The 17,460-nt window shown below is 34.3% G+C and overlaps 1 protein-coding gene across 6 annotated transcripts in view; it reads left to right on the top strand.

Annotated features, from left to right (window-relative positions):
• Dgkh (diacylglycerol kinase eta) overlaps window positions 1–17,460 on the top strand; it is a 192,869-nt gene that overhangs the window by 156,708 nt on the left and 18,701 nt on the right. For 5 of the 6 annotated variants that reach the window (XR_009227786.1, XM_046454142.2, XM_046454141.2 and 2 more), the window contains 8 exons: window positions 7,267–7,374; window positions 9,119–9,232; window positions 9,487–9,621; window positions 10,536–10,699; window positions 12,476–12,581; window positions 13,835–13,927; window positions 16,581–16,700; window positions 17,041–17,149. Coding sequence is in view for 4 of the 6 variants with exons in the window: in XM_046454142.2 (XP_046310098.1) it covers window positions 7,267–7,374; window positions 9,119–9,232; window positions 9,487–9,621; window positions 10,536–10,699; window positions 12,476–12,581; window positions 13,835–13,927; window positions 16,581–16,700; window positions 17,041–17,149 (949 nt within the window). In the remaining 2 variants the exon portion in view is untranslated. Of the gene's footprint in view, window positions 1–7,266; window positions 7,375–9,118; window positions 9,233–9,486; window positions 9,622–10,535; window positions 10,700–12,475; window positions 12,596–13,834; window positions 13,928–16,580; window positions 16,701–17,040; window positions 17,150–17,460 lie in introns of those variants that run through there. The other variant, XR_009227787.1, reaches the window with a different exon arrangement.

The raw sequence follows: 17,460 nt of genomic DNA, 5'->3' as shown, positions 1-17,460 counted from the left end.
CATTGTTGTCATTAGCTCCTGAAAGTGGAGTCGCAGTGCCCATGAAAATGTGGAGTCATGGGAGTACATTTATAGGATAGGGTTTTTAGTGGACTTTCTCATTTCAGTTTCCCAGTTCTGACTCAGTTCTGTAATACCCAGAGTTTCACAAATCCCTTAAAATAACTTTTATACTAAGTACAGTCTTTTAATTTAAAATATGTATTTATTTTTGTTCCAATTATTTCTAATAGCAAGTCAGTGAAAGAAAAAGATTTTGAGCATTAGGGTTTTTTTTCCACTATTTTTTACTGATTTAAATAGGAAATTAAAAGATTTTAAGTCTTCTTTGATCACAGAAAAAAAATAAAAAAGGTTGGGGACATAGCTCAGCAAAGTCAGTTGAACTGTGAATTTCATTTTCTTCTACCCTTGGTTCAGTCTCACTGTTTATGATGACAGGTGTGTCTTTTGTATCTTGTATCCTTTTATAACCAGATATTTTTAAAATATATCATTTAGTTGATAGCAATTGAGCCAGGCACCTCTTTAGTTCATATTCTTGTTATGATAACACTTAAAATAACAATGCTTGGTTTGATTTACTGATCAGAATATTTCATACTTAAGATTTGTATATTTTTCTGTATGTATGATATACTTTTAAAAGCATTGGGTTTGGGCGGGGAGGAGAGGTTTGTTGTTGTTGTTTATCTTAACACTGGAATGTGGACTAAAGAGGTACATGGCTCAGTTATTATCAACTGAATGTTATAGTGAAGATAAAGACTTCCACTCTAAACTTATAACTATGCTTGTTAAATTAACGTAGAGATAACCAAATGAAAAGGCACACTCATACATTGCTGGTAGGACTGCAAATTGGTGCAGCCAATATGGAAAGCAGTATGGAGATTCCTTGGAAAACTGGGTATGGAATCACCATTTGACTCAATTATCCCACTCCTTGGTTTATACCCAAAGGACATAAAAACAGCATACTACAGGGACACAGCCATATCAATGTTTATAGCAGCACAATTCACAATAGCTAAACTGTGGAACCAACCTAGATGCCCTTCAGTAGATGAATGGATAAAAATAATGTGGTATATATACATAATGGAATATTATTCAGCATTAAAAGAATAAAATCATGGCATTTGCAGGTAAATGAATGAAGCTAGAGAATATAATGCTAAGTGAAATTAGCCAATCCCCCAAAACCAAATGCTGAATAATTTCTCTGATTTGAGGATGCTAATTTATAATATTCTGTGAGTGTGTGTGGGGGGATTAAATGAACTCTTCATAGGGCAAAAAGGGAAAGGGGGAGGGAGGTAATGGGGGGTGGAATAGGGGTAGGAAAGATGGAGGAATGTGATGGTCATCATTACCCTAAGTACATGTAAGAAGACACAAAGGATGTGATTCTGCTGTGTACAACCAGAGATATGAAAAATTGCGCTTTCTATGTATAATATGAATTGTTATATATTCGGCTGTCATATTAACAAATCAAAATTTTTAAAAAAGATGCAAAAATCAGGAAGGATCACATTTTGTAAATGCTATTTTTCACAGCCTCATCACCAGATCAACTTAGATGTCCTCCTGTGTCTTGTGTATTGTAATCCTTCCTTTTCTAATTATGTCTCTAGTTGTTCACACTCCATAAGAACAGGTAGGGAGTTGTGTTTGTTTTCTCCAGTACTTAGCACAGCACCTAGCCCTCTCTTGAGTAAATGAACAGGTAAATGATGATTTAGTGTAATTTGATAAGATGGGGTTATTAAACTCATTATAAATTGAAACTGTAATTCAAAAATGATATAATACCCCTAACCTACCAAGCATCATAGCTTAAGTTTGCCTACCTCAAATGTTACATTAACCTACAGTTGGACAAAATCACATAGCACAAAGCCTGCTTTATATAAAGTGTTGATTATCTGATGTAATGTATTCAGTACTATACTAAAGGGGGAAAACAGAATGATTAGGTATACTTTTACAAACTGTTCTGTGATCAACCCCTATGACTGACCATCTTTAAAGTTTAAAGAGTTATCTGGAATCAGAATGTCTGGTGGGTCTTATTTCCTGCAAGAAACTTGGCTCTACAAACATAGATTTGCCACTTCAACTTGATGCCCAGGTTATTAACAGGATATCTTACTCTTATACAGCTGCTTTTGAACTCCATTTAAAAAGGTTCTGAAGCAGTAGACCCTTTGACATTCTGGTAAAACTCTGGACCCCTTCTACAAATGTTTTTTGAAGTGCATTGTATAAAATACATAGAAACCAATAATATTAAAATAAATTAACAAAAAAATTTGGAAAGAGGAGTACTGGGGATTGAACTCAGGGACACTCCACCACTGAGTCACATCCCAGCCCTATTTTGTATTTTATTTAGAGATAGAGTCTCACTGAGTTGCTTAGCACCTCGCCATTTGTGAGGCTGGCTTTGAACTCTTGATCCTCCTGTCTCAGCCTCCTGAGCCACTGGGATTACAGGCATGCACCACCACGCCAGGCCAAAATATTTTTAAATTGTTTAAAAGTAATGTATGTTTCATTGCCACATCAAGTGAAAATCTAGTGGCATGTCTAATAAATACTATAATTTTAAAGAAATGATGAACATAAATGATATCTGAAACATTTGTAATATACAAAAAAAAAACTGTATTTCTATTGACAGTGAAATTACAGGTATTGCTAATGCCTGTTTATTGTCTACATTTATAACTGAGGACCATGCTAAATTCCAGAGGTTAGTGAACATAAAAGTTTTATTTTTATCATCAAGTTTAACAGTCCCTCTGAAACTATTCATGGACCCTGGGTTTCTGTACCTCAAGTTAAGATCCTTGATATAGAAGTGTATGTTAAATGATACATGAAGAAACAAATTAGTAAAACAAGACATATAAAAACAGAAAAATTAAAAGTAGAGAATTCGCTGGGCCCAGTGGTACACGCCTGTAATCCCAACAGCTCAGGAGGCTGAGATAGGAGGATCACAAGTTCAAAACCAGCCTCACAAATGGTGAGGCACTGAGCAACACAGTCCCTGTCTCTAAATAAAATACAAAATAGTGCTGGGGATGTGGCTCAGTGATCAAATGCCTCTGAGTTCAATCCTCAGTACCCCCCCCCCCCGCCAAAAAAAAGTAGAGAATTCTTTGCCATTTAAAGTAAATGAAGGAACACCTTCTGTGTCCAAAAATAACAGACCATGGAAGGCCTGTTGTCTACAAATTAATTTCCCTGATATGATGGTTCACTTGAGATAAAGGCGAAGAGATAGCCCCATCTTTAGAAGCTCTTTCCAGAGAAATCTCTGCATCAGTGTCAGTCCAGAATATTGTGGTATGAAAGGAGACTGATTTCAAGTCTCAACTTTGAATTTGTGTGGAAGAAAGACTTTGGTTTCTCTGTCTACACAACAAATGAAATAATACTTCTGTGCAAATTATAATTCAGTGAGCTAAGGTATAAGAAATAACAGTGTAAACTGAAAAGAATTCTACATGTATAAATTTTGTTTCCCAAGCCATCAATTTTGGTTCTGAAATACACCCAACTTTCAGAATCATTGACTGAGATTTATAATCTTTTGGGAATGCCAAAAATATAAAATAAAATCACAGTAACACATCTTGCTACTCTTATGATAGAGAAATCCTTGATATTCCTATCTCAGCCTCCCAAGCTGTTGGGATTACAGCTATAAATAGGAAAATCTCATTAAATTTTTAAACATTTTGATTAAGAATGGTTGACTTTTTGCCTATAGTATACCTAACTTACATGTGTCAAGGAGCTTTTCCTATTTATTAACTGAAATAATGATTGCATACTGTTTTGAATCCTTTAAATACTAAGATAAAATGAAGAAAAACAAGTCATTTTTAAAAAACAAGATCCATCTGTAAGCTATAATGAAATAGGTATTGGAGAACAAATATTTGTTTATTTCACATTTTTGGTTACTTAAACTATTTCTGTAATCTGTTTATACTTTGTAAAACCTAAATAAATTTTGGTTATTAGATAGAAATAGTGATTTCTATCTTTGTTTAGTTTACTTCAATAATAATTAGTCATAACTACTGGTTAAATTATTTTATACTAGTTGAATTTTACTGAATTCTGCCTATACCATCACATTTAATTGTTAGAACTTTATGAGTTAGGGCCAAGCCTGCAATCCCTGTGACTTGGGAGGCTGAGGTAGGAGGATTAGAAGTTCAGAGCCAGCTTCAGCAACTTAGCAAGGCCCTGTCTCAAAATGAAAAAATTTTAAAAAGGACTGGGGATGTGGCTCAATGGTTAAGTGCCCAGGGTTCAATCCTGGTACTTTACATGGTAGGTATTGTTATTCAATTCAGAGGAGGAACTTGCCTAAGGTCAAACAGCTGATAACTGAAGGAGCCATCACTTCAAATTCACTGCTTTGTTACCATAAAACAATATGTAATCATGACTAAAGAAGGAAATTCACTGACTTCTGATTATGTGTTCTAGGTGCTTTCCTATACCTCATTTCATTGGCCACACTAAGTGTTAGCAATTATTAACCCATTTAACAGTTGAGCAAAATGAAGCTTTGAAAGTTTAAGGGACTTACTCAAAATACTCAGTGAGAGAATTCAAACCAAGCCCAGGATCTTTCCACTATCTCACATTGCTTGGTCAGAGTAACAGAACAGGACAGATATATTTACAGACAAACACACACACACACACACACACGTACACATCTGTCCTATTCTATACATATACATACATATATATATATATATATATATATATATATATATATTCACACATGCATATACACATATGCAGATACACACACATATGGAGACAGGTATGTATATGCATGTGTATATCTGGAGTCTCATGGCATTTTGCAACATCATGAACCACAAATGGAATGTGGGATGAATGGGACAATTATAAAAGGATATAATACTCCCGAAGTTCTTCCTGAATATAAGAAAGTTTTCGGTCATGTGATGCTAATTTGTCAAATCTGTGCTGCTTGTGTTTTTCCTATGAGACTCCATGACACAGACATTAAGTACTTCACTTGTGTTTTGCTTAATACATAATGGTTACATTTGGCAGTATACATGGCACTTCCTTCTGAAAATGTTCATCTTATTCCATTCATGCTTGCAAATAAAGTGCATCCATTAAACAGTTTTAAAATTACTTCTTTTATATTTACAGAGACAGCATTTTTTCCATTTCCTTTAACTTAGTCATATTAATGAAAACAGCTCTTTCTAAAGCACACAGATACCAGTTTAATGTATTGAATTTAGAAAAAGTTCATTATTCTACTAAGTAATTAATATTCATTTAACAAGTATATATTCAGTACTAGCTATATGCCAGGCATTGGCCCTGAGTGCTGGGTTACAATGTAGACCTGTAAATATTGAATACTCAGCCTGTCTACTGGTTAACACCGTATCTTCGGGAAAGGAAAAGAAATTGTGAAAATCTCATGTAGAGGTAAATAAAACATATGAGGTCTCAATTATACCAGTGGTTGAAAATGGATTCAAACTAGATTCTCATTTATTCTAAATGTTAAAGGCAATTTTGATTGGGCATTAAAATGCCATTTTTATGATGTTAATAATTTTTAATATGAGACTTATTTAATGGAGGTATAGAATCTATTTTAAATATGACATTTGTAAGCTCTTCTCTTTTTAAATAAAGCTTAAGCTGGCATGGTGGCACAGACCTATAGTCTTAGCAACTCAGGAGACTGAAGCAGGAAGGTGGCAAGTTTGAAGACAATCTGGGAAAATAAGTGAGGCTCTGTCTCAAAATAAAATGGACTGTGGGTGTACCTTGGTGGTAGAATGCCCCTGGGTTCAACTACCAGAACTGAGCACGCGCAGGTAGGCACGCGCGCGCGCGCGCACACACACACACACACACACACACACACACCATTTTTTTTTTAAGAGAGATTGGACACACCATCTTTATTTTACTTTTATGTGGTGCTGAGGATCGAACCCAGCGCTCCGCGCATACCAGGCGAGCGCATTACTGCTTGAGCGACATCCCCAGCCCAACCATTTTGAAGTCTTAAAAGATAAAAAAAAAAAAAAAGGTTTAAATCTTTCCATTAAATCAAATGTTCATTTAGTTTCATTAGGTGGCTCGGTTTAAATACTGATTAATTTTTTTTTAGTTGTAAATGGACACAATACCTTTATTTTATTTATTTATTTTTGGTACTGAGCATCAAACCCAGTGCCTCACATGTGCTAGACAGGTGCTCTACCACTGAGCTGCAACCCCAGCCCAAATACTGATTAAATTATTGTGATCATAAAATTTATGTAACATAATTATACTCATTTTCTTGAGTAATTTAAAATATTTTTAATTTATATATAAAAATTATACATGTTAATGGGGTACCATGTTATAGTTTGGTACATGTACATATTGAATAATGTTCAAAACAGGGTAAGCACATGGATTTCCTCAATCATGTATCATTTCTTTGTGGTGAAAACATTCAGTCCCTTTACTGATTATCTCCATCTTAATAGCTGGGCTCTAAGACTTAATAGAGTAAAGCAAACAACATTAATTTAATAAATAACATTTGTGAAAAGGTAACAATTCTGTTTCTACTCAGTAAAACTTATTCACATATATAATTACTTCACCAACGGTATTACTTTTGTCATTGTTGTTTTCATTTAAGTGGTACTTTTCATTTGAGTGAGTAATGAGAAGGCAAGGAGTGTCAGGTGCTTTCCAACAAGCATGTTTTTTGTTTGGCTTTGATTCTGACTCCTTGAAAAACTCAGCTTTAGAGTTTAGCCAGTAACCAGTTCCTTTTAGAGAGGTGTTACCAACGTGGGCTGGACCAGAACCTGCCCTTAAAGAGTTGCTTTCAAAAGGATGCCTAAACTCATAAAGCAAGTGAGAATCTCTCAAGTGGCCGAAAAGGATTCAAGAAAGTTACTGCCTGATTTGAGGGGAAAGAAGAGGGAAAGCATTTATTTCTAAATGCAGTTTTCTGTAGCAGCTTTTATTTATACTTTCAATTTTTTTTCAATTAAGAAAAAAATAAGATAAATGCCTTTGTAATGTGTAGGAATGTACTTACAAGAGAACAAACATAACCAATACATTTTGCTCCCTCACTCTTTGACTTTGGTGTTTTACTATCCTCCAAACTAATGGTGTTGCTCTTGAAGTCTAACCTCTAGGCTTTGTACTTTGCAGTGCGATGGGCAGTATATTCCTCTCCCCAGTTTGCAAGGCATAGCAGTGTTAAACATCCCTAGCTATGCAGGAGGCACTAACTTCTGGGGTGGAACCAAAGAGGATGATGTAAGTAGCAAAATAGAAATAGAGTCTGTTACCTCAACAATGATTCAATTCATGTAATATATTTTAAAGATGTACTTTAAATATTAATTTAATGTCAGAATGTTTTACACAGAGAAGGTATGGGGATAGAATAGATTTGTTCAAGGTTTTATTTAGATAATTTTTCATGGATTTACTCTAAAATTCCTTATTCTGGGATGTAGGTTACAATTTGGGGGGTAAATGCAAAAGCATCTACTTCAGGAAAGTAAATTTAGGATATAAAGAAAGGAAGATCTTGCTTCTTAATTTTATACCTGTATTAGTTTTCTACTGCTGCTATAACAAATTAACACCAATTTAGTAAAAACACAGGTTTACCATCTTACATTTCTATATGGTATAAGTCTGACAAAGTCTCCCTGGGCTAATAAAATCAAGATGTCAGAGGGCTGTGTGACTTTGGAAGCAGTAAGGGAGAATCTGTTTCCTGTCCTTTCAGCTTTTAGAAGCTGCTCATGTTCCTCCCTCAGGTTGGATTTTCATTGCTTCACTCTAGTCACCTTTTCTGCCTTCCTCTTCCATTTTTTAGTGAGCCTTGTGATGACTTTGGGTCTACCCAGAGCATCAGGATAATTTCCCCATCTCAAGGTCCATAATTTAATTACATCAGCAAAATTACTTTTGCCACGTAATTAATCATCAGTTAGAAAGTTTGTTTCCTTGGAAGGAGACCCTCAGAGTTATACAAAAGTACATACAAGAGGAAGTGAGGGGAAAGGGAAAAATAATACAAGGGGGACAAATGAATGCCAGTAGAGGGGGCAGAGAGAGAAAAGGGGAGGGGAGGGGAGGGGAGGGGGGAATAGTAGAGGATAGGAAAGGCAGCAGAACACAACAGACACTAGTATGGCAATATGTAAATCAATGGATGTGTAACTGATGTAATTCTGCAATCTGTATATGGGGTAAAAATGGGAGCTCATAACCCACTTGAATAAAAGTGTGAAATATGAAAAAAAAAAAAGAAAGTTTGTTTCCTGATATTTTCAATGAAAGTTCTCAATTTGGATACTACTTTATGTTGTTTTTTTTTAGAATAATAATTATTTATGACAAAGAAAAAGAGGGGGCAAAAGAGGGAAAGTCATACAGTCTAAATTTAAATTTTTAAGTAATTAATTTTGTGAAAAGGCATCTAACATAAAGAAAAAGAAAGTTTACGTGAATTTTACCACCTGAGGTTTCTGTTTCCATAGTTCAATACCCTAAAAAGTTATTGTATTAAGATACAAGGCACACGTGCATGCTGCTTATAATACCTTGAAAGATCTCCCTTAGAATAACCAAGTGAACTGTATCATAATTTGCATGTTCATTAGCTTTAACCTGATGAAACTGTTTCACCTTTTGGGTTTCTTAGATTTCTAAAAATTACAGACATTACCTTAGCAAAACATCTGAATTATATATGGCAGATGTTTGCTGCATTTATACCAAGATGAATCATTTAAAAATGCATTAGTCCAAACAGTGCTTTATGTAAATGAGTCTTCTATCCCTATGCAAAATCCTTTTTAAAAATTACATTTATTTTAAGCCATCTTCAGTGATTTTTTTTCTTGGATTATCATTTTCTAATGTTTATTTGCTTGTTGCTCACTATTTTTATGTTTCTAAATATAGACAGATAGCAGGGTTTACGTTATTTGATGTACCACTTTACCAAAATGTTCAGTGAAAATGAAACAGTTTTTCCTTTCAGATATTTACTGCACCATCATTTGATGACAAGATCTTGGAAGTTGTTGCAATATTTGATAGCATGCAAATGGCAGTTTCAAGGGTTATTAAGCTGCAGCATCATCGAATAGCCCAGGTTTGTTTCTCTGACTATGCTTCTTGGGCCATGGAGGGCTGGGGGCCGCTATTCCAAATGACAGCTGTCCTGAATATGCTTCTGTATGATATTGACTTTGCTGTCAGGTCAGTTCTTACTGTGTCATCATAAGTGGTTTAGTATAGCATTCCATTCCCACAGAATGGCCTAAATATCAAGCCTGAACACATGCAGAGATTGATGGTCAATTTCTCAGGATGACTTATATTCTAAAACAATGTGTTTTATTTCAGTGCCGCACAGTAAAAATCACCATATTTGGTGATGAGGGAGTCCCAGTGCAGGTGGATGGTGAAGCATGGGTCCAGCCTCCAGGGATTATCAAAATTGTGCACAAAAACAGAGCTCAGATGCTAACAAGGGACAGAGTATGTAACAAAAAAAAAAAATTATTCTGGAATTTTATCAAATTGTTTTTTTTTTTAAATTCTAAATTGTCATGAAAAATAGGAAATGGGAAAGATTTAAATTCTCTTAAATCTGACATTTAAATCATTGTGATTTTAAATATGAACAAATATTCAGTTTTGTTTTAAATTAAATATATTTTTTAAAAGCTTTAGGCTTATATTGAGCAAAAGTACACAGAGGACTCTAATTGTATTCCCACATACATCTTTCTTCCTGTTACACACATATTCCCCTATTATTAATATTTTGCATTAGTGTGGTACTTTTTTTACAACTGATAAGCCAATATTAATATGTTATTAACTAAAATCCTAGTTCACATTACTCTGTGTTGTGTACCAAGGAGTTTTGACTTGTATCCACCATTATAGTGTCATGCAGATAGTTTTACAGCCTAAAACCCCTTAGGTCCACCTATGCATCTGTCCTCCCTTATTACTGGAAACCACTGATCTTTTTACTGTCTCCATTAGTTTTGTCTTCCCTATAGTATATATTTTTAATTAAGGTCAACCCTTAACAAATAAGACTGACAATATTCATGCTATCTAGTAAAATAGTTAAGATAAAATAGCAAAGTAAAATAAAATGGTAAAGATTGAAGCATAAATTGAAGAAATAAACATTGAAACTTAAAGTCTTTTTATGTTCAGTGATATATTTATCCTTATCGATCACATTACTCTTTTTTTTGGTGTGATACATTGGAAAACTTTAAAATGTCTTGTTTCCTGTTTGTGTTTTATTGAGTCAGGTGTTATAGAAAAAGAAAGCATAGTTTCAAAGATTTTCATATAATGTCTAAATACACATTTATCTGAGTCTCAGGGCTGTTACACAAAACATTCACTGCAATACTACTTTTAAACAGGCCTTTGAAAGCACTCTAAAATCTTGGGAAGATAAACAGAAGTGTGACACTGGTAAAACAGTTCTTCGAACCCATTTGTTCATCCAACATGCCGTTGACCTGGCAACAGAAGAGGTGTCGCAGATGCAGCTGTGCTCCCAGGCTGCAGAAGAGCTTATTACTAGGTAGGAGGTTCTGCCGGCTTTCCAGACCATGAGAACTCTAGTCTTAGCAAGTTTTGTTTTTTAATTTGTAGTTTTAGTTGCTTGTAGAATCAAAAAGGGGTGCATTTGCTGCCTCATGTTTGCCTCTATAATTGCCACTCTCCTTTATCAAGTCCTCAGACCAGATCTTATACTTCTGAAAACATGATTAATTTACCCTGCCACATAATACTCTCTTTTACATATGATCTTCACACTCTATTATTCACTTGCATATTGCCTTATAATTATTAATTAAATGTTCATGGAACGTAGAAAGAAGCCCAAACATTAACCCTATTCCCAAAGAGAGTCAGATTATTTAAAATAAAAAGAAAAGAGTCCCTAGAACCAGTTTCTAACAAGTATGCAACAGAATTTAGAGAACACACAAAAATTAATTTTTGGTAGACAGAAAGGGAAGAGATAAGACATAGGTACTGAGTATAAAATACATGAAAATCACTAGAACCAGAAGTGAGCTTCAGAGAAGAAAGACTTCTTGACTTCTCTTCACCTAAATCTTCTCTACCACATGGATATAAATGGAGCTATTTTACTGTGAAGATTATATAATACCTGAAAGGTAAAGCACATCATGTCCAGCTCTACTTTTGGGGTATCATATGATATCTATAATATGATATAATTAGAGGATGTGACAGGTTCCAAGTTGGACTAAAGATTTTAAATTACATTACAAATATTGAGGAAGAGATTTCAGTTGCCAAGTAGAAATGGTCATCGGAACATTAATTCTTTCCCATTCTTTGAAAATTAGGAAAACATTTACCCAAATCTGTTCTTTTGATAAATTATCTATTCTCCATGGTTGCTCAACATTATTGATGCTATAATGCTGAGATTCATTTGTAGGTTCCTTTATAATTTGTATACCAATTGCAAGATCCTTAAGAATTAAATTCTTCTCTTACTCCTGATTCAAGTGTGTAGGACTTCTGATATTTTTCTGTTCTTTCTAGATTAAAGATCTTTCTCCTTGAAGATGTCAGAAGCAAAAAGTATTTGCCTACTCTTGCCTTCTTTCTCATCTGCAAACTTTGCATTATTTTCTGATAAACTTTTCCTCCTTCCTTTTCTTTGCCTTGGGGACTTCTAGGATTTTTGCTTTCCAGAAACCATTCTTAGAGGTTTGACTACTCGAGGAGTGTGGCACAACAGGCTTTGGAGTTGAATGGAAGTAGATCCTGGCTCTATCACTTATTAGCTCTGTACATACACTCAATCTCTCTGAGCCTCAACATCTTCATCCATGAAGTGGAGAAAACTAACCATAGCTACCCCTTAAAGTTGTGAACATTAAATTAGATAATGCTTGTAAAGCACTTAGTATACAGATGATATATATGTTCCCCTAATTTGTATACAGATGATATATATGTTGAATTTGAAGTTTCAATAAGTAAAAGTTTCTATTCTATATTTGTGATTCCTCTCTTTCCAATGATACTGCCAAATGAAGTATCACTCCATTTTGTTAGTAGCACTTCAAAATGCTTATTTCTGATTATGAACCTAACATTTTACATAAAGAGTTTTTAATTTTTTTGTTGCAATGAGGTCTACATTTTATAAATATATCCTGTGCCCTTCATTATTAAGCAGCCATTTAAAACTTTTTTTTTCCTTGCTGATCTTTATAGGTTATTTTTTTCCCAACTACTTCTGTACTCCAGGAAAAAAAAATCAGCAATGCCCCCAAAGTTTTTTGCTCACTTGTTTTGTTTTCATTTTTAGGATTTGTGACGCAGCCACAATTCACTGTCTTCTGGAACAAGAACTGGCCCATGCGGTGAATGCATGCTCACATGCACTGAATAAAGCCAACCCAAGGTGCCCGGAGGTGAGGATCTCATGGTAAATTCTCATTCCATGGATTCTTTTGGTATTACACATATGATCTTAATGCTGTAAAATATGCCACATCCTGTGAAATAAAATGATGTAGTCCATATGAGTTTCTACCAGAAGCTTTTGGGAAATTTGTCAACAAATTTTTTTATTTTCCTTTTTCTCCCATGTTTTTCACTCCTGTCCTTCAGTTCTCCCCATTTTTTTCTATTTCACTTTCAGTCATTTGCCACCTTCCTTCAAGTGTTTCTCCTTTTAACTTCTATCATCTTTCCTTAGTCCTTTCATATCTTCTCTCCTGCACCTTAATCAAGGCCAGACTTAAAAATCAGTGTGCATTCTGTTAGAGATGTTTGCTCACTTTTGAAATTGTGCACTGAAATTACTCCTACTTCATTTTGTTTTGCTGAATTTTAAGTTGATACTTATGTAAAATTTTTAATGCAGAAGTTAAATAATAGAAGAGAGAACATAACTATCTTAAATTGTAAAACACAGTACAATGGTATAGTATAGAGAAAACTGATAGTGTTATTCTTGTAAGTAAATTGAAATTTCTTAAATTAGCATTTAAGTAAATGCTAGTTCTCAAGATTACAAATATAAAAAGCAATTTGATTGAAAGTGAAAGTCAGTAAATAGACCTAACTAGAGTTGACACTGAACAGCAAATGGGTGAAGGGTGAAGGGTACCAACTCCCATACACAGTCAAAATTCTGTGTTTAATTTTTGACTCCCTAAAAGCTTACCTCTTAATAGCCTGCTGTTGACTTACATCAAAAGCCAATTCACCCATAATTTGTATGTTATATGTATTGTGTACAGTTAGAAATATGCAAACCATGAGAGATCACTTGAGTGATGATTTGCTGAAGAGATATATGCTCAGGTGGAGGTCATTAGTGTCACGGGACATTTTAAGTGGCTATTATCAACACTTGAGCCTACTGCAATTGCAATAGGAAGTGGCTATGAAATTATTATAGTAGGACAGTATTACTAAGATTAATTTTATACTGTTTACATTTCTCCCAACAGTGAATGGCATCATGTAAGGTTTGTTTCCATTTTTGATGGATTTTAACTTTTTATTGGAGATTTGTGCCTATAACAGAATTTTGATAGATTTTCTAAAAACTGTGATGTGAATTTAAATCATGAATGAATGTAATTTAAAGTATTTACTTACAATGGAATCCTAGTTTAATGCAGAATTATGTGTCTTTGATATTCTTCTTTTCTAGAATCTTACAAGAGATACTGCCACTGAAATAGCCATCAATGTGAAGGCGTTGTATAATGAAACAGAATCTTTGCTAGTTGGGAGGGTTCCTTTGGTAAGAAAAAGAAGTGATTGATAATATCACAATGATGAAATAATTATTTGGGCCTTACCTTCACTAGGGAATGTGCATTCAGTAGATCCTAAGGCCCTCCGGCCTTCACTCTCGGACCTTCCTTTTTGCCAGGCTTTTGCCTTCCAGAAAATATAGGGCTAAATTTGGAAGTTATGATTTAGGCTAACAGAAGTAGACATTCCCCTCATAGATGCCATTATGTGTTTATATAGCATCCCGCTCCCCCAGTCAGCTTTGAAAGACCCAAGTTTTATAAAATGTAGTAGTCATTCCTCAGCACTCATTTATGCATAAAAGTAGAGGGAATAATAGGTTTAATGCCCCAAATTAACATTTGAAAAATTATTGACATGGTTCTTCAGATTTATTTAAAGAAGTCACTGTGTAGATGCAGCATTTCAAGAACTAAATTTCAGGAAATATCCCTAGTTTAACTCAGTTTGATCCTGTAAGTCAAGTTTAGGTAAGTCTAAATCTGACACAGTCCACTGACCTAAAGCATAAATGCTAATCCAGAGTCAGTCTTTCTTTAAAAATACCTCACCATTGTCAAATGTTCTAGGATGTTGGATCTTGTCGCCACCTAGAGTTCACTTGAGGCATTTTCACATATGCTGTGGTCCCTATGTGGCATGCCTCATAACTGTTCTAATTGATAAGTGGTGATCTCAGAACACTTTGTTTGATAGTAATTTCATCTCTGCTTGGGTAAATATACACCTAAATAAAGTCATAGAAATCATTAAAGTCATAATATTTGTGCTAGGTAGTGTATGAATGGGAAGTCCTTCCCATAGCCAGCCTAAGTAATCATGCTTGAAATTTCTGTTTAACTGTAGGCCAAAAAAAAGTGCCACTCTTGGAGCATCCTTTGCTCTGAGAAGCTTAAAGGCAGGATGAAGGCCAATGCCCTTTCTATATCCTCCTTGGGATACAGAAATACAGCTTCTATGGGACAAAAGGTAGCTGTCTCTACTATGGCCTTCCAGAAAAACTTAGGGAGAAACTTCAGTTATCTCTTGATAAAATCAATGGAAACATCCACTTGGCTGTTTTGGGCACTCCTACCGTTAAACAGAATCTTCTCCTTTTCTAAAATAAGTCCTATAGGAAATCCTGTGAGTTGTGACTTGGGTTCCAATTTTTATTTTGAGGATATGTGTTTTTTCTCTTACTTGAATTACATTTAAGATAATTTCTGACAAGAACTAGAAGCATGACTTTGTCCTCAATACGAAAAGTACCCTCTTTGTGCTACTTTGTAATTATCTATCAATTGTATTATGTGAAAATGGAAACACACCCCCCACCCCCCCACACACACACACTTGCACACACACATTTCATTTTCTGTCATTGTCAAATATAAATGTTTGATTTAAAATTTATTGTAGTTAATTTTGCCAACACCCTTAACAATAGTGAAATCATAATAAATATTCGATCATATTTTAAATAACTAAGGTTTATTCTTTATTTTACTTTTAGAAAGAATATTTACTAGCCATTTAATCAATTTTATAAAACATATCCTTAAACTAAAATGAAAGTGCTAAATGTTATACATTAGGGTAGAGAATCTCCATATTTTTATGAATGACTAGAAAAGGTAGACACCTTTAAAAACCTAGGGGAAAAACAACAAAAAAAGAATGTTCACAATAAATAATAGCAGTATTCTCTCTGAACTTTCAATTCTAAAAGTATATGAGCATGTATATAGGTTCTCTACAATTTTAAAGTAATTTCTGAAAGTACTGGTTAGCTAGAAGAGACCTCAGAAATAATGTCCTTTTGTTCTATTTCTGAAAGAGAAAACTAAGGCTCCTGAAAGCAATTACCCCTCCCTTGGTAGCACAGTTCATTAGTCACAAGGCCAGGACTAGAACCCAATCAGCTTCCCTCCTGTTCTGTGCATAGCAGTGTTTACTTCATCTTTAGTCATTTACATACATGCATTTCACTAACTGCTATGAATGGGTTAAAGGTGAATAACAGGTGACCAGTTAAAGTCTCTAAATGTATCCAAACCCTATTCTAGACTAATAACCACTTAGCTTTTTGGTTTTGCCCTGATTTTTACAACAGCTTTTCATCACACATTTTTCTTAGATTTATTTTCTTCTCTTAAACTCATTCTTTTAGTTTTCGAGCAGATTTTTTATACATTTCTTTTTATGATAAGTTTATGACTAGTTAAAAATATTATTTATTCATAGGACGATCTATATTAATCAGAAAAATTTGTGGCACAAATCAGTAGAATAATGAAACAGATCACTAGTATAAGCATTAAGAATGGGTAGATAGATGCTTGGAATGGAGGAAGGAGGAAGGAAGGAGGAACAGAGGGAGGGAAAGGTTTACTTAGAAACACTAAAAGCAGTACTTTCTCTGTGATATTATTAAAGTCAGATTAGCTACATGTATTATCTCTGGGAATTAAGAATTAGCATAAATCTATCCAGATATTTTTAAATGAAAATATAAAGAATTGTTCTTTTTAAAAAGTTCTCTCATTTAAAAATTAGCATAATAAATGAGGATGTTCACTTTCAAAATAAATTAGTTGTTCTTTTTAAGTTGGTTGCTGAGTACTGTTTTGTTTTCTTTTTAATCTGCTGGTAAATAGCAGTTGGAATCTCCACATGAAGAACGGGTGGCTAGTGCCTTACATTCTGTGGAGGTGGAGTTACAGAAATTAACAGAGATCCCCTGGCTTTATTACATCTTACACCCCAATGAAGAGGAGGTATGTAAAATTCAGTCTGTTTCTTTATGATTATAGACCATATGACAATAGAATCCGAGCTTATCTTTGAAAAAGATATGTAGGGGAAAATAGATTTCCAACACTATTCTCAAATGTACTGTTCTTAAGTAAGGAAGAAAAGGTATTTTTGTGAACACAAGTATTATATGGGAATTGGTAGATTTTCATAAATACATTATGCCATGAGCTTTTTTTGAAGAAATCACTACTGTTCTACAATATGTAGTATTGATAACCTGTTCCTATATTCTCTCTGTTAAAAGTGGACTTTTCTTCTCTTAATATCCTACAGCAATTCCTTTTTGCTCTATTTGAACAGGAGCCTCCAATGGATTGCACCAAAAGGAACAACAGAAGCACAGTATTTCGTATAGTGCCAAAGTTTAAAAAGGAAAAAGTTCAAAAGCAGAAGACAAGTACTCAGCCTGGTAGGTGGTCCACATGATGGGAAAAAAAATAACACATTAATATCATTGAAGTGTTGAAAATGTTGAGAGCCAGATAGTGATGAGCATTGCCGTCATGAATGTACTAAACATCATTGAAATGTATACTTTAAAATTGTTGATATAGTGAATTTTACCATAAAAATCACATCATACCTAGAATATGTCTAAGTAGTTATGAAGCTTAGAAGGAAATGAATGGCTGCTAGCTTGCTTCTCTGTTTGGTATATATCATTGTGTCTGTCCAGAAGGGACTTTATCTTTCTCAACAGCAACTCAAGTTATCAGTGTG

This window comes from Marmota monax, unplaced genomic scaffold (assembly GCF_021218885.2).
Source record: "Marmota monax isolate L192 unplaced genomic scaffold, Marmota_monax_Labrador192_F-V1.1 WCK01_AAM20220418_F8-fsc00011, whole genome shotgun sequence".
In the NCBI taxonomy this organism is placed as follows: Eukaryota; Metazoa; Chordata; class Mammalia; order Rodentia; family Sciuridae; genus Marmota; species Marmota monax.
Note: the sequence above shows the minus strand (reverse complement) of the source record. Positions and strands in the feature narration are given on the sequence as shown.